This window comes from Diabrotica undecimpunctata, chromosome 4 (assembly GCF_040954645.1).
Source record: "Diabrotica undecimpunctata isolate CICGRU chromosome 4, icDiaUnde3, whole genome shotgun sequence".
NCBI lineage: Eukaryota > Metazoa > Arthropoda > Insecta > Coleoptera > Chrysomelidae > Diabrotica > Diabrotica undecimpunctata.
The window spans coordinates 23,840,556-23,858,786 of NC_092806.1; the positions used below are offsets into that span (position 1 = coordinate 23,840,556).

At 34.7% G+C, this 18,231-nt stretch overlaps 1 protein-coding gene across 3 annotated transcripts in view; it reads right to left on the reverse strand.

The window, feature by feature from the left end:
- Nucleotides 1–212: 212 nt before the first annotated feature.
- LOC140439304 (uncharacterized) overlaps nucleotides 213–18,231 on the reverse strand; it is a 39,863-nt gene continuing 21,844 nt past the window's right edge. For all 3 annotated transcript variants that reach the window (XM_072529137.1, XM_072529138.1, XM_072529136.1), the window contains exons 4-11: nucleotides 12,364–12,782; nucleotides 12,020–12,277; nucleotides 9,577–9,786; nucleotides 5,751–6,383; nucleotides 5,416–5,544; nucleotides 4,275–4,929; nucleotides 2,156–2,457; nucleotides 213–556 (exon numbers count right to left, since the gene is read on the reverse strand). In XM_072529137.1, the coding sequence (XP_072385238.1) occupies nucleotides 426–556; nucleotides 2,156–2,457; nucleotides 4,275–4,929; nucleotides 5,416–5,544; nucleotides 5,751–6,383; nucleotides 9,577–9,786; nucleotides 12,020–12,277; nucleotides 12,364–12,782 (2,737 nt within the window). In that variant the 3' untranslated portion in view covers nucleotides 213–425. The remainder of the gene's footprint in view (nucleotides 557–2,155; nucleotides 2,458–4,274; nucleotides 4,930–5,415; nucleotides 5,545–5,750; nucleotides 6,384–9,576; nucleotides 9,787–12,019; nucleotides 12,278–12,363; nucleotides 12,783–18,231) is intronic.

Sequence of the window (18,231 nt, forward strand, 5' to 3'; positions counted from 1 at the left end):
CTAATTTTATTCGGAGACCGGTCTAAACATGGTATTTACCTGCTGTCAGGGCCAAACACTACACAAATCAATCTTATCTGTGGCTCCATTTCTTGAATTCGAATTTTCGTCTGCATTATGCTATATTTCCTCTTTTCAATATTGTTTTTTGGCAGTTCATTGATTGGATGTAAAGGAAAGATACTAGGGTATTGCAAACACTCAAAGATCTGTTGTTTTTTTTTATAAAAAGTTCGTTTTGTTAATACATATAAATAACGTAATAAAAAGGTTTAAAATTCATATTTACACAATTAAATTATAATCTTATATACATATCCAATTACAATCAATTCAAAATATACAATCGCATCATCCTGATAATTACCTAAATTAGATCTACAAAATAAGTTATCTATCAACACTTTGTACAAATTAGAAATTTATCAACAATCTCCCTCTTCCGTAGATATTGCCATGTCAGAGACTTTTTCAGTTGATATAGTGCTTGACTGTGCAGTAGTTTTCACAGCATTCGGATTCACTACGTGGGCCAATACCTGCCGACTTTGAATTCCTATAAAATAAAAAAAACTGTACTAGTTTATAAGAATTAATCATGTGGGTTGAGTATGGCTATATAATGGTAAATTGTTTGTTAAATGGTTCAAAAAAGAAAAAAAGACGATCTTTCTTAATATTTTGCCGCAACAAAAAAAGTCTGTCTATTTTAATCAAACTTGGTAGTGAAAACTAAGTACTACACTGAATTAAAACAGATTTCAATGTACGTCATAAATGTTATGACGCCAAGAGTCAACGAGCTATTGAATTGATTTGTCTGGCTGGGATTTTATTTTATTTATCTTGCTGTCCATGTAGTTATTGGGTTTAAATTATCTAGTCTGACTGATCTGATATCATATCAAATACAACCAAAGTTTCTAATCATGGAACACGGAATAGATCGCAGAGCCTTCCAGGTCGTAACCCAGAGAAACCCCTGTGACAGAACTGGAAAATTATCTCTAACAGAGGTGATTATTAAAATATGTACCTGGAATGTGAAGACAATGTATCAGGCTGGAAAACTTCATAATACCATTCAAAAAATGACCAGACTTAAGCAAAATGAGGTGGCCAAATAGTGGTGCTTGTATTGTTGAAAACCATATGATATACAACTCAGAAAATGATGACGTTTAACAGATGTATGGGGTTGGAGTAATCGTATCTCCTCAATTATGTCAATATGCTACAAATGTGATACCTGTTTCTGAAAGATTAATAATAATCCAACTGAATACTACTCCGGTCAAATTAAATGTTTTAAAGTGTATGCCACAACCAGCGATAAACCAGAAAAAGAGGTAGAGCAATTTTATGAGTTGTTGATAAATTCACTTAAACAAATTAAAAAGGAAGATATAACTATCATTATGGGTGAAAATTGGTAAAGGGAAAACTCCGCAAGATCAATCAGGAAACATAATACGGAATCAAATTGATTACATTATGGTAAACAAGAGATTCCGTAATGGATGTCTATCAGTTAAAAGTAACCCCGGTGCTGACATATCGTCAGATCATGTTCCTGTTATTGGTAAATTTAGGTTTAGATTTAAAAAGGTTACAAAAAAGAATAGTAACAAAAAATTTGACATGAGAAGAGTAAAAGATAAGGAAACAAAACAGACAGTCGCATTGATTCTTTCAGAAAAGCTAAGTGACATGAAGCAAACATATAATCCAGAAGAATCACTCCAGAATATATGTGAAACCTTTAACAAGATCAGAGAAGAACATTTAATAAAAGAGAAAGAGAAGAGGAAAAGTTGGATGAATGACAATATACTGCAACTCATGGAAGACAGAAGAAAATCAAAGAACAACAAAAGAATGTACAAAAATATTCGGAGACAAAAATAAAAACCGAAATACGAAAGGCCAATGAAAATTGGTTAAAAACAGTGTGAAGAAGAGAGAGGGTCTCTTTAGTATACAAGTGCTATTTCAACGATGTAGAGATGTTAATTGCGATATTTATGCATGCTTTGATTTGCTATTGATTACCATAAAGCGTTCGATACAGTAAAACACGACAAGCTGATGGAGATATTAACAAATATTGGAATAAACACCTGTGTTTATTCCAATAGAACAATACTGAACTTACCTTTGCCTTGTCCTGCAGCTTGAGCAATTGGTATCACTTTGACGCCTTGCAAGGCCTTAATATTAATGGCAGTGCCTTGGAAACCTGCTGGCAGTAGAATTTGTTGCGCCACGATTTGGCCCCCTTGACCCTGACTAGCCAACACCAATCGTTGGGTATTAGTGGCATTGCTTGTGTGTAACCGCACCGGATGACCTCCGATCATGATGTGTCCTTGAGAAATGGACGGCGCACCGCTCACTTGCCCGCTTTTCGCAGACGTAAACATCACCTGTTGCGGCGTTTGTACTTTAACTTGTGGACTACGGTAAAAAAAAAATGTTTTTATGAAGAGTATAATAATCAGGAATATATTATTTGTATTATACATTAAGTTAACTACAATTAGCCTTAAATGGTTTTAAAATTACAAACTACATATGAGGGCTCTAGAAGTAAAGGGGTATAAGTGACAATTTTGTAAATATAGGGAAAAGTGCATCGCTGAACTGGAAATCTTTCATTCTATTTGGAGGTAAAGAGATATAAGCGATAAGTTAACAGGTGCTGCTTTCTATTGGCAAGTTACCTAGCCTCAAAGCCAACTATGAGTAGGGCTTGGAAGAGAAGAGATACAAGTGCACTTGTACCCCTGTTCCACTGTGTCACACTGTTAGTTGAGTTTGTTATCATTTTAGATGGGTAGTGGTATAGCTCCTCTAAAGCAATATTATTTTGTTGTTACAATACTTTAATGTAAACTGCAGCGTTTTACGTTATTATAAACTACAGTGTTTTTAAGAAGAGTTCGTTTCGGATTCGGAGGCCAGAAGTGGAAAAAAAAACTGAGTAGACCTTGTAAGAGAAGAGATATAAGTGCACTTGTACCCTTATTCCATTTTGTCAGACTATTAGTTGAGTTTGTTATCATTTTGCCATAGTGGTATAGCTTTTGTAAACAAACGTTTACAAAATGTAGTTGAAAGCAAAAATAGTCTCCTCAGGCGTGTAATGCATAGACAAAAGAGGAAAGAAATCACCCCCGAACAAACTTTCTGAAAGGGCAATTGAAATCATAAAAGAGCATATTAATAAGTTCCCTAGGTACACAAGCCACTACACTAGAAATAAGACTCCGAATAGGAGGTATCTTCCTCAGGAGTGTAATCTTGTCTCCTAAAATATATCAGAAGCCTTTCCCCATCCGTGAAACACATAACTGCATTAAACGACAACTGTGGAGGCCAAAGTAAGAGTCATCTGACAGTCAAATTATAGCTCTACATTGTCAGAAACACTAATATTCAAACAGTAGATCATCGCTTTTTTTGAAGTGGTCACTCTTATAATGAGTGTGGTCAAGACTTTGGTTTGATAGAGTTAAAAAAGAAAAAAACCAAAAAGGACTTATATGTACCTCAACATTGGATGGAGCTGGTAACTTCTACAAGTGGAAAGTTCTTTACAGTACAGATGGAAAATGCCGTTTTTTAGACTTTCAAACACCTACGCCATACTTCAAGAAGAGCGTAAGTGAAATACAGAGCATGCAATGGTTACATTTCCAACAGGACAAACCTTTAACCCTATTTTACAAGAAAACAGCTGGTATCGTAACGGAGGTATCATAGAAGAGTTTAGTGAGCTATCTATGAAACCCACTCGAGCTGGCAAAAACTCTGATCTTCTGCCAGATCTCTAGTGTAGTAATTAGTAATCAGTGTAGTAGTGTCTGAGGGCTCGGTAGACTGAGACAAGACTTTTATTTTAAAAATTTAATTTTTAATTCTTTTGAAAGTTTTTTGATCCTAAAGTGCTAGCTATATGGTGAGATCTAACAAATATAATACGGATCAAGAACGGAAGAAAGCTAGGAATGTTCGAAGAAGGGAAGTTAGAGCTCAGCAAAAGGAAGAACCACTTGACTTGGTGCGGTTTCGTCGACATGGAGAAAGGGAAAGAACATGGTCAGAAAAAATTGAAGGAAGTCAAAAACATTGAGTGGAGTGACCTTAGATAGCAATTGATTGAATCCCCGTCGCTGGCAACAGGCTAAATCATTAGGTCGTTTATAAATACATTTATCTCTTTTGAATTTAATTTTTAACAAATATAATTTTAACTAAATAAAGATACGTACCTAAAAACTATATTTGGTTGATTGATAATATTAATATTATTTGATGCAGACTGTTGTACCATGCTATTTCCGGAAGTTTTTACGGCGTTCTGTAGAACCAAAGATGGTGCTGATGTATTCGACTGCGTCTGCAGAATAACGTTTTGTCCCTGTATATTCTGTATAGTTCCTCCTTTGCTACTAGCCAAAAGAATCGGTTTCCCTGCCAAATGTCCCAAATTGAGATTAGCTGCATTCACCATCCTTATGGTGTTGGTATTTCCCGCAACGTTAAGGGTGAGAGATTTTGAGTGAGGAGAGTTTTTGCCCGTTGAAATCTTTATTTGATTCTGTTGATTAACAACGAGTTTAGATTTTTGTCCATCGAGCGCTTGTATTAATTTGGTGTTGAGTAATTGTTGATTTCCCTTTGCGTTTAATTTTGTTAAGGTTTGGGCCTTATTTGCCGACCTAGAAGCTGACTTTGACGATGTCGTTGAAGATGTTACTGTTGTTGTTTGAGAAGCCACCACGAATTTCGGCTGGGTTGTTAATGTGAGAATGTTGTTTTGAGATCCAACGGTTAGCTGAGTGAGTGCGTTCGCTTTCGAGGTTCCTGTGAGATGTATGAGGTTTTGTTGACCCGTTTTTGATCCAGACACTCGCAAAGTTGCACCTGCAAATAAAATAGATATGTTATAAAATGTCACTTCGTAGTAGCAAGTATGTATTTGTTTTGGCGCAAAACCAGATTCGTGATGGTTTTAGATAATTAGGGATCATATATATTATGATCAAAATAATATTAAATGTCAAACCAGTAGATAGAGTGGGAGGAAAACTGACATTTCCCAATAAGACGATGCGAAAGTGAGGCAGAGAAACGCATTTTCAAGCACGTTTTTCAATCTAGTCTTTGAAGCAGTCATCCGAAAAGCTAATGGAACCGTACATATAGATACCAGTCATTAGAAATCATACACATGATGCAACTATCATTAAAAGGAACAGCCAATGGTTAGATGAGATTTTAGCAGGAAATGTTTTTTAGGAACAAAGTAAAACCAACGACGCAAAAGTCAAGTATATGGTGGTGAAGAAGACATCTAATGTTAAATCAATCATTTTTACATGAGAAACTTTAAATTTATAATAATATTACCTTGTGCCAAAATGCTGGTTGGTTTTTGTTGAGGAAGTAGACCTTCCACTGATATCACATGTCCTGCTGCATTTGTTAACACTTTGGCAACAACTGGGCCTTGAGTTGAACTGGATTGTTTTGATAAATCTAAAAGAATGTGTTAAATTGTATATATCATGTACAAAGTGTTTACATTATATATATATATATATATATATATATATATATATATATATATATATATATATATATATATATCTGAATACTGAATAAATGTATAACTTGCATTTAATTGAGTTTCATTATTGATACTCAATAAAGCGTAAAATAAAAAAAATTGAAGTGCTACTTACCAGTACTAAGTTTCTGCTGTCCTACAACTTGGGTATTAACAGGTACTATTCCTGATTTCTGTACATTGATCAGTCCGCTTTTTTGTTTCAATATAATTTGTTGTGGGTTCGCCAGAAGACTAGCATTAGGTAATATCTTCTGTTTGATTGTTTGCAGAATTTGTTGTTGTTGAGCTTGACTAAGATTACCTTGCGTTTTGATCTGCAATCCGGACTGGCCAATTAGTTGATCAGATTTCGGGACTGCTACTGTCATGATATTAGCTTGATCAATTGGTGATTCCCCTGAGGCTGTAGTTAGTGGGCTTAGACCTACATTTCCCGTAGGCGAAGCTCTTAACAAAGTAACGTTTTTAATATTTTGTAAATGTAATATTTGCTGTTGCATGTTTGCCGGTACTTTAATTTTTTCCTGTTGGCTGTCTGAGCCATCAGAGGGATTTTGTTTCTGTACTAAAATTTGCTTCTGTTGTGCAGTAAGCGTTTGTAGAAGTTGTTGAGTGACCACTTGACCTAATTGTTTGGTAGGGGTAGTGCGGTGTTCTTGAATCTGCTTGATTAGTTGCGCATTTGACGTTGGTATTATCAAAGACTTGCCTTGGGACGGAGACAGGATTTTGACAAGTCCTTTACCTAATAACGAATACAAAACATTAATATAACATAACATTTATAAGTGAGAGTAAAGAACATCGAAAGAAATATTAAATTAAAGAGTTTGTAATGTTATAAACATCACATTTTGTTAGTTTTCTTCAAATAATAATTTTATTCCAATATCTTTTTATTAAGTATTCATTCGTTTAGCTGCCTCAAAAGAGGCAGCTAAAGAAGTACTAGGCATAGAAGGTAGAGAAAGAAGAACAAGAACGAATGACTGGTTTGACGAAGAATGTCAGATCATAACAGACAAAAAAAACAGAGCATATTTACTGATGCAACAGGGGCACAGAACCCGACAAGCAGAGGAAGAATATAAACGACTACGCAAAGAAGAAAAGAAAACTCACCGAAGAAAAAAGAGAGAATACATGAACAAAGAACTTCAAGAACTACAAGAACTAAGTAAATCAACAGAGACAAGAAAATTTTATCAGAGACTAAACAAAAGCAAAAAAGACTTCAAACCGAGAACAACGATGTGTAGAGATAAGGAAGGTAATATATTGACAGAACAGCAAGAGATACTAAGTAGATGGACAGAACATTTTACGGAAAAGTTTGAAGGAGATCGGGGAGAGACGAACCCTGACATACCATTAGACCAAGCAGACAACAGAGAAAAGACTCCACCAGCAATAGCCGAGATTAGAGCAGCAGTAGACAAATTAAAGAACAATAAAGCACCGGGATCGGATCAAATAGCATCGGAGTTACTGAAGGAAGGAGGAGACGCACTACAAAAAACAATACATGAATTGTTAACAAAGATATGGTCGAATAAACAGCTACCAGCGGAGTGGAATAGCGGTATTATTATACCATTACATAAAAAAGAAAATCAGTTAGAATGTGGAAACTAGCGTGGAATCACGCTGCTGAATGCAGCATACAAAATAATGTCCAACGTCATTTATGAAAGACTTAGACCACACGCTGAAAAAATAGTTGGCAAATACCAAAGTGGCTTCTGTAGACAGAAGTCAACAATAGACCAGATATTTGTTCTGCGACAGATCCTCGAAAAAAACAAGTGAATATAACATCGACACACATCATCTCTTCATAGACTTTAAAAGCGCATATTACAATATAAACCGAGAATTCTTAATAAAAGCAATGAAAGAATTTAATATACCAACACAACTAATAGAGCTGACAAAAGAATCTCTAAAAGTAGAAAGTAGAATCCGGATACAAAATGAATTAACGGAAACAATAGATGTGAAAAAGGGACTACGCCAGGGAGACGCTCTATCATGTATCTTGTTTAACATCGTACTCGAGAAAATACTGAGGGACACAACAGTCAATACACGAGGAACAATCATTAATAAAAGCGTGCAAATACTAGCATTTGCAGATGATGTTGACATAATCGCAAGATCAAGAAGAGAAATGATAGAGGCATACAACCAAATAGAACGAGCTGCACAAAATAGTGGTCTTAAAATCAATCAGACCAAAACAAAATATATGCAGGTAAGTAAAAACGCAGAAATAAGGCAGCCACAAAATATAACAATAGGAGAATACAACATAGAGGGGGTGAAAAACTTTATATACTTGGGATCCCTAGTCACGTCTGATAATAACGTTACGGAGGAAGTGAAGAGGCGAATATTTATTGCAAATAAATGTTACCATCGCTTAATTAGGCAACTAAGATCAGATAACGTCGCAAGAAAAACGAAATGCCAAATATATAAAACCCTAATAAGACCGGTACTCACATATGGCTCAGAAACCTGGACACTCACTAAAAGAGAGGAAACGTTGTTAGCCACCTTCGAAAGAAAAATCTTGGGACACATATATAAGGCACAAAACAAAACGGAATATGGCGAAGAAGATACAACTCTGAACTATACAAAATATACCAGGATCCGGATATTATAACATTCATTGGAAGAAGGCGAAATACCACACAAAATATTCAAACAGATGCCAGTAGGAAAAAGAACAAGAGAAAGACCGAAGCTGAGATACTTAGAACAAATAGAAAATGATATAACAACCTTAAAAATAAAAAACTGGAGAAAAAAAGCACGAAACAGATCAGAATGGAGAAGAATCCTGGAACAGGCCAAGACCCAAAAAGGGTTGATGATGATTATGGTATTCATTTGTTAACCTTTGTTTTGTTTTACTATTTTTGTTCTAAAAATAGTTAGCGACCAACCTTTTTATCAACTAAATATTCTGTTTAACCATTATTCTTCAATTATTTTCATTTATGTCAGTTCTATTCACATTTACTCTCGGTATACCCCCGTATGCTAGCTTCACTAGCGACAAAGTTTATTTCTATGTTCTATGTAAGTAGTTCTGATCAACGACTTACATCTTTCAATAATTACTTCAAAATATCAGAAGTAGGGATATATCTTTTGTCTATTTGAAGTGGACTTTTAGTTAATAAACCCATTTTATTCGTTAAAACTTTTCCTGGGATGAGTACTCATTAATATTCTTAGTTCTAAATTCGTAGGTAGTGGATAATTTTTTATAATTTTCTTATAATCTTTTTGAATTGTTTTTATAATCATGCCTAATCTCTATAAGCCACGTTTCCTCTAAATGAAATAAATTTATTAAAGGTAAAGATAAACTTTAATAAAGGTATATGTTTTTTATATCTGTTAATTTTCTACAACCTCATGGCAAGGCAATATTTAATTTATGCTGTTAACTAACGCACTATTCCTTTTTGTAGTTTTTTTTTTCTTGGGTTTTTATACTTAACTGGACTTTTATTGTCCCTAAGGGACATTTTGACATTAACATCATGTGCGCACATTAAAGGAATGTAGCGAGCCTACATCCAGTATCTTACATCCTTTGGAGGACTACAGAAGAGCCACAGTTAATTCAATTTTTCATGGAAGAGCATATGCAGCCAGAAGAAACAGTATAATTCATTTTATTGTAAAGCTTAGCTTTAGCTTTAGCTTTTATTGTTAAACAATTGGCATCCAATGATCTAGTTATACATCGGTTGCTGTATTGTTACACATTGGTCCCAACGTGGTAAGATACGCAGTGGTAATGCTGACTTACTATTTGGTCCAATTAATTTGCGCCGGACATTAATATTTCTTTTTGCATATTTTATAATTAATATAAATATAAAACAATAATAATTATAAAATAACTGTAAACTTACCAGTTTTCAAAGTGGGGCTAGATACCCTATTGTGAATAATGGCCTGGTATGATTTATTCACATCTTTTTCGTCTTTTGGTTTTAAAGTGACGCTTGAAGCGGCAGCAAGAGGTGGAGGTTCATCTGATATCACAGGTTTGGTCTGAAGAACAGTTTCCTGTACTTGTACTTGCGGTTTTGGAAGATTATTACTTAATAACAAACTTGTTCCTAGAAAAAAGGGGAGTGTTGAAATTACTATGTCATATTTAATATATATATATATATATATATATATATATATATATATATATATATATATATATATATATATATATAAGCTTTGTCTGTTGAAGGAATCTTCAGTTTTTAATCTCTGGCGGTCATCTTCTCTCCATGACCGTTTTGCTCTATATTTTCTTCTAGTGGGGTCTATTTTCCTATCTTTTTTTTGACATCTATTTTCAGGCATTCTCTGCACTTGCCCGTACCAGTTTAGTCTTTTGGGAGTCTATTATGTCCAGATCAATTTTCATTTTTCTCCGAATATCTTTGTTCCTCACTCTTTTAAGTCTGGTGAGCGGAACGTCGTCTCCAATAGTTCATATCCATTGGCCAATCCTGGAATCTATTACTTTGTTATTGAATGTTATTTGGACTCCCAAGTATTTGAAGGTTTCAGTTGATTTTATAGTTCCCATTTAAATTTGTAGACTTTCTAGTTTTTCTCCTGCAACTAAGTACTTGGTTTTTGTATATTAATTGTACACTTGGTGTACTCATCTTCCAACTTTTTTAAGCATATAGTATATCACGTAATCGTATACCACGTTGTCTTCCGCTAGAATGGCTTGGTCGTCAGCGAACTGTATCGTGTACAATCTCTCGACTTCGATTGGATATATTCTTCTCGATATTTATAGGCTGTCCTCTGCAATTGTTTATTCCCGACGTTTCGTCCGCAACCGCGGCCGACATTAACATAGGGGATGCGGCAGTTGTTACTCATTCATTCAGTTGCAGACGAGATGCCAGGAGGAAAAAATTCCAGATGACTCCCTGTAAACCTTACACAGTTTGACAGGAGTAGAAAAATAGTGAAACTGATTATGAAATTATTTACGTAATTAATAAATTAAGAATGGGCCGGATAGCTCAGGCGGTAAAGTGTCTGCTTTTCACGCAGAAGGCCGATGATCAGGCTCGTACCGAACCTTTAGAATAGAATGGGCACGAAAAAAAGAGATGAGCCGTAAGAGATCTCAGAAATGTGTGACCCTTCTGAGCCTACAAATAAAAATGTGAGCAGTGGCGCTCGCGGTCATGAACTCTATTTCTGTTCTAAACAAGTCTTAATAACATTAATCAGGGTAAAGGCGAAACTTCAGCACATTAAGGCAGCTGTGACAGAACTTACTGATGCTACGTTTGATTTGACATTGATATAAGAACCCGGGATACACCATTAATACATCTTATTGATGTCAACTTAGAACGACCTTCCACTGATATTTCATCTCGTACCAGTAACTGTCTTTCTCTAGGACTTAAAAGGAAGATAAAAGTGCACTCCATAAATCTTTCATTCGTTCGTCTTCACGTGCGCTTCCTATTATCTGGAGAATACCCCCAAAATCGTTACTCCTCCCTAAACATAACGTTGTCACTGGGCTTTAATCCAATTAAGATGATGACAAGCAAATGTCAATCTTTCCACCGGTGACATCTAAACAACTTTGGACTACTAGCTGATCTACAGTCGCTCAACCGGTAACCGTCCACGCACTTATTTCTGTATCGTGAACTGCGCGAAGCTAATTTTTGGTTTCCACTGATGTTAAGTTTGGATTTATTAAAACAGCCAAAATAATAAACCTGCTATCAGCATTGGAAGTCTTACATTTTCGACCATTTGCCGACCTTAGTTCATTACTGCCAGTTTCTCTAAATCGCTGCTCGATTCTCTCAATATAGAAGAAGGAGTTACATATAATCTCCTCGCGACATCTTTATCTTCAGTCCCCATTTTTCAAAACTATTATGAGAATTAATAAAATTTTTCTTAAACTAACTTATGACAATAAGACGACTATCAAACAATAAATAAAGTGAAATCTTAACTACTGCATTCTTGATTGCCGCCTAAAACAAAATTAAGGAACATGCAAAGAAAACGCAATGTTTTATTCAATAGTTCATAAATTTAAAGCAAATCGAAGAATTAATGAAAAAAGATGTGTAGGGAATGGCGAAAGCTTGTATGTAAAACAGTTTTGGGTGACATTGAAAAGCTGTATTTCACCACACAGTGATAAAATGAATAGCTGTAAAAAATTGTTAATATCAGAAATTGGTAACATTTGAAGCGGTCGTTTTCTCTGCACATGAGTGTAGTTTTTTATATGTTAAACCATCTATACATCTACTTCACATAACACATAATGCCTTTAATGTCAAAACTTACCTTTCTGTGGCGCTGACACAGTTATCAAACTTGGCAGTGGATGGTTTTGAACTTGGGTAGTAGGAGTCGCTATTTTCTGAGGAGATACTTGCGTAACGCTAGCTCTCCGAACTGGTTTGGGCGGCGGTTGTAAGGGAGCTGGTGGAGCTGTAGAACTGGGTTCAGTTTTCAAGGTTTTGGTCGGTTTTTCCGGACTTTGCTTCGCTTTCGTCTTCGTTGATGGTTTCTTTTGTACTTTTTTACTAGATTTGTTAATTCCTAGAACAAGTAATGTAAGTATTATGTTACAAATGAAAAATTCCCGCTACTTGGACATACACTTAAAACTTATTGATAATTCTTACCTTGATACTGTTGGTGAATCCTTTCAAAATCTTCTTCAGTTCTATTCCTGTGCAAGTATATCCAAATCTTCTTCTTCGGATCATATTTAACACAAGGATCCCATTGGGTGTGCATCCTATCCAACGCCCCTGATACTACTGACTGCAAAACATTGTCAGGAGCCGTACTAGATATGTATTGCGACGACTTCAGAAGTTCACAAATTTCAGCCCTCGTACCTTCACCGTTCGGTAATCGTGCTGCCGCGTCTCTTACCAATGATAATATAGTAACGAAATTCGGTCTATCGGCGGAGAGCATGGTATGCTCTCGGGCTTTGCTGTTTCCAACAGCTGGGTTGTAAATGCCTTTGATGGGACCTACCACAGATTCGTAGTTGTGGCAACGGTAAGTAAATGCCTTGTGTGGATTGTCATACCTAGTAATAAATATAAAATAATGTAAAATAAGTACATAAATACCAACCATATAAGTAAATGTAAATGAATTTGAAATGTTAAATTTTCACTTCGCATTTTGCAGTAAAAACAAATTATATGGTGTTAGGAGTAACTCTAACAAATAGTAATAAAGAGAATTCATCATCATCATTGGCTCTACAACCGATAGTGGGTCTTGGTCTGTTCTAGGATCAGCTTCCATTCCTTCCTATCCTTTGCCATGGTTTTCCTACTTTGTTAACACTCGTAAGTAGTTTTCCACCTGGTCCTTAAATCGAGCTCTGGCCTGCCTCTTTTCCTTACTCCATCGGGTCTTTGATTATGAATGTGTTTCAAAATGAAGAGAATTAAGAAATCATAAAAAGAATCGATAAAGGTTGTAAGAATAATGTGAGTCTAAGATGAGGCAAAAGAAAATATCCAGCCACAAAGGTGCTTTACACAAGCCAGACCTGGATTTTAAATAAATATCTTCTTCTTTGTGTGCCGTGCTTGTATTCAAGCGTTGGCTATCGTCATATTGACAAGCTGATGAAATGATTCTCGGTCGGCAGCTAGATGAAACAGTTCCTCGACCGTTCGACCTGTCCATTGTCTGATGTTACGCAACCAAGACAGTTGTTTTCTTCCGACCCAACGTTTTCCTTCGATTTTGCCCTGAATGATTAACCGGAGTAAGCGATATTTAGGTCCTCTCATTATATGACCGAAGTATTGGACCTTTCTCATTTTGATGATGTTGATCAATTCTCGCTCTTTGTGCACGGTCTCCAGCACGTGTTCGTTAGATATGTGTGCTGTCCACGGGATTCTGAGCATGCGACGGTAACAACATAACTCAATAAAGATACGGGAGCTAAAATTAGATAGTAGGAGGAAGCGAAAGATACTTAGAACAATATACGGAGGTTTAAAAGAGGCGAATGTCTGGTAAAGAAGAACCAATAACGAATTAATGCACATCTATGAACAACGAAAAATAAAACAATACCGGCTAAAATTCAATTCAAAGATTAAGATATATATATATATATATATATATATATATATATATATATATATATATACATATATATATATATATATATATATATATATATATATATATATATATATATATATATATATATATATATATGCAGAGTGTCCAATTAAGTAGGCACCATATCGACACCTAACACTCCAAAAACCTCTCAAATGAAAATCTGGTTCTGGGTGTAAGTTCAAAAACTCTCAAGAACTAAAATTATATACCCGAGAAATTTTTTGTTTTTAGTTTTATGAAAGTTATTCTTTTTAAAAAATGCTGCATGTTCTAAAACCTACAATACAATCATTAAATTTTTTCAGCCATATACGCGGCTTGTCAAAAAATTCGAATGGTGAATATTTTTCTCTTACATAAACTTCATATTTTTTGACAAACTGCGTATGTGACTAAAAAAATCTAATAGGTATCTAATGCTTGTAATCAATACTTTAGATCATTCAGAACTTTTTTCATAAAATTAAAAATACAAGAGTTTCCCATGTGATATAATTAAGTCTCCATTTTGTACTTTTTCTCGGGGGATTGCCCTGTCATTTTGGTTGTTGTTTAACATTATTTTTATTCAAAACGAACATTAGCATCTATTTTTCAAATTATTATTGTTTTTTTAAACTCACTCAAGTTATTACAGCCGTATACATTCAATATTCGGGATAGTATACACTACCAATTTCAAATTTTCACGGCATCTGTCATCTCTCCCCACCTGTCGAGTTTGTCTCTTTTCCTTCTGCGCCGGTACTCTCTGACACTCTGACTAATACAACCTGTCGGAAGTCGGAAGCTCTAATGGCGGCTGGCAATTAACAGACATGTCTTAAATCTTCAAATTTTTACCGGTGTGCACTTAAGTGTCATCAATCAAGTAATTATTAATTGTTTATTTATTGATTTTTTTAATAATTTCACTACTTAAATGTGTTGTGTTTTAACTACATTGGTTTTTAAGTTAACATTTTAAAATAGATACGTGCTTCGTTGTTTGTCGGTGTCATTATTTGTGTTTTAAATCTCCAAATAATTGCCAGGCGGCTTTTTTTAAGCGTCATTTTAACATTTAAGGCTATTTTTATACTACAACTATACTTGTTAAAATATGTTATACATGGATTAAGTTACTGTAATCTTTCAAATACGATTACACTATGTAAAATATTAAAAAGAAAAAAACTAACACAGGCAAGAACTAGGGGAAACAGACGCACAGTTGAATTAGAGGATGACATTGAAACTGTAGAAAGTTTCACATATCTGGGAGTTATATTAAACCATCGAGCAAAAAGACAAAAGAGGGAATGTAAAGGTAGTGGGGGCAAAAATATTGTTAGACAGGAAGTGCCATCTTGAGAGGCCAAATTAAACAAGGAAAGGGAGTCTTTCCTTGTTTAAGAAATCAAATTTAGTTGGGTTATGTTATTATTTGTCCCAACTGTCACATGAAATCTTATTTATATTGAAGTTTTTTAACAATTGTTTCACATTTTAGACTGTTATCGTTAATATTTAATTAAATTTTTTTCGTCTAAGATACATTCTGAAAACTATTTTATAGCTACTGTTAATAAGTGTCGGAAAATTTAAATTTGGCGCATTCGCATTTCCGGATATGTCCGCCATCAGAGGCCACTTTTTTGGTCTCCTTTTCATAACGATTAGATTCCCTCTTTTGTCTTTTTGCTCGATGTATTAAACACGGATGGAACAGAAGAACCAGAAATTCAAGGAAGAATAGTAAAGGGAAACAAAGATTACTTTTCACTCGCCCATGTGTTCAGCTCCAAAAACACACACTGAAGATCGCAAATCAGGGTCTACAAAACTATTATCAGACCAATAGTATGTTATGGATGCGAGACATGGGTGATGACAGAAGACACAAAACGAAAGCTGAAAGTCTTTGAAAGAAAAGTCTTAAGAAAGATATTTGGACCTATAAACGAAAACGAAGTATGGAGTATAGATGAAGAACTTTACCAACTGTTGCCCACCGAGACTTCGATGGGCTGGTCATGTAGTGAGAATGGAGACTGGAAGATTGCCAAAAAGAGCCTTAGATAGTAAAATACAGGGCGCAAGACCAAAAGGAACACCACGGAAAAGATGGGAGGATGAAGTGGCAGCGGACGCGCAAAATTTGCTAGACGTGAGAGCCTGGAGACGATCGGCGCGGGACTGCAAGGTTGGAGGCATAATTTGAAGAAGGCCAAGGCTCGATTTGGGCTATATCGCCATTGGAGAGAGAGATGTGAATTTTTGATTTTATGAGCTTTGTAAAACTGGGTAGCTGTATTTATCATCGATATTGTATTACTTCACATGTAAGTCACTTTTATACATTATTATCTCTTTTTCACTCAATATGAGAGGTCACTTTTTGGCTTTCTCTTTTAATTCAAAGAACTTTACAATTCCTTCTAAAAGAGTGTTACTCTTACAGATAAGGACTGATGCTCTTTTGTAAATATAAAACCAAACGTTTGCGCTAATATATGGAATAGTTATTATCTAGCTTGTTTCTTTTCTCGTCTTATTTGACTGAGATATTCAAGAGTTAAAGTGTGAAAGGGATTCCACCCCTTTCCATTGTTTTTCACTGCTTATTTATTTATTTATATATATATATATATATATATATATATATATACAGTGCTAGTCAAAAGTCCGTTCATCCCTCGTATCTTTTGAACGGTTTTTGTTATAATTGTGAAATTTGGACGGAGGTAATAAACAGACATTGGCTTCTCAACTAGTCATAACAGGTGACGTAATAGTGACAGATGACGTTACAGCGCCACTGTGACAGATAATTTTAAATGGGACCTTATGACAAGTGATACCTCGTTTGAAAGGTATAGAAAATACCTATTTAGTTATAATAATTTTGTTTGAGTTTAAGCTCATTTTGATGAATAAATTAAATAAATATTCAAATTGTAGATTCTCATTTAATTAATAAATATTTAACAACCAGTTCTTATATTAAGTGTTCAAAATATGCTCCATCTACTTCCTGACAGTAATGCATCCTATTTCTAAACTCTTGTCGTACTCGTTGAAATGTATCTGTGGAAATTGCCCCACATTCTTCAACAATTCGTTGTTTCAAAGTGTCAATATTATCGGTTGCTGTAGCGTAAACTTTAGATTTCCAGTATCCCCACAGAAAAAAATCTAATGGTGCGAGGTCCGGTGACAGAGCTGACCATTCTATCGTACCTCGTCGTCCAATCCATATACCACGACATTCCTCATCTAGGTAACATCTTACTGCACCATAATGGTGTACCATCTTGTTGAAACGTTATTTTTAAGTTGACGAATTCATCTGGATTATCCTCCAGAATTTCCAGTATTAACGATTCAATTGCATTTTGTAACATCTCCAGATACACTTCACCGGTTAAGTTAGTACTGAGAAAAACAGACGTGAGGATTCGTGTCACTCCAATACCTCACATTGTGTGTGTTAACATTTCCATTGAGACAAAAAGTACTTTCGTCACTAAAACAAATTGTTTTTATGTAATCGGGCTGTTGGTTAATTTTTTTGGACATATTTTCACAGAATTCTAGTCTTCGGTCAGGGCATCATCTGAAAGTTGGTGCACAATTTTTAATTTGTATGGATGAAATTTGTTTTCAGCCAACACTCAGTGTACTAGTATTTATTTTTTTAACTAGAATTTTAGTTAATTTATTCGTCAAAATCATCTTAAGTCCAAACAAAATTAGTATGATTGAATAGGTATATTAAAATAATTGTAGTTTCGCATTTAATTAATAAATATTCTAACGTCGCCTCTTGTTAATTGTCAAAAAAGTTGACCTTGACATTAGAGAATCGAAAAACGTCAACTTTTTGACAAGTAACCAGAAGCGGAGGTTTTAATATTTATTAATTAAATGCAAAACTACAATTTTAATATTTACTTAATTTATTCATCAAAATGAGCTTAAACTCAAATAAAATTAGTATGGTTAAATAGGTATTTTCAATATATTTCAAACGAAGTATCATTTAGTATAAGGTCCTATTTAAAATTATCTGTCATAGTGGCGCTGTAACGTCATCTGCCACTATTACGTCACTTGTTATGGGTTATGACTAGTAAAGAAGCCTACGTCTGATTATTACTTACCTCCAAATTTCACTGTTATAAGTATAACCGTTATAATATAACCGTCTGGATAACAGTGACGATGTACAAAGTAAAGTGGAGAAAACTAAAAAAGTTGTAATTCAAAAACTCCAAGCCGTGGGTCTATAAGTCCTATTGAGCTTTAAGAATATATAAAATAACGATAACTATTTTAACGGTATATGTATCACTACATTAGATTAAAAGTTATAAAAACGTATTGAAAGAAATAGAAAG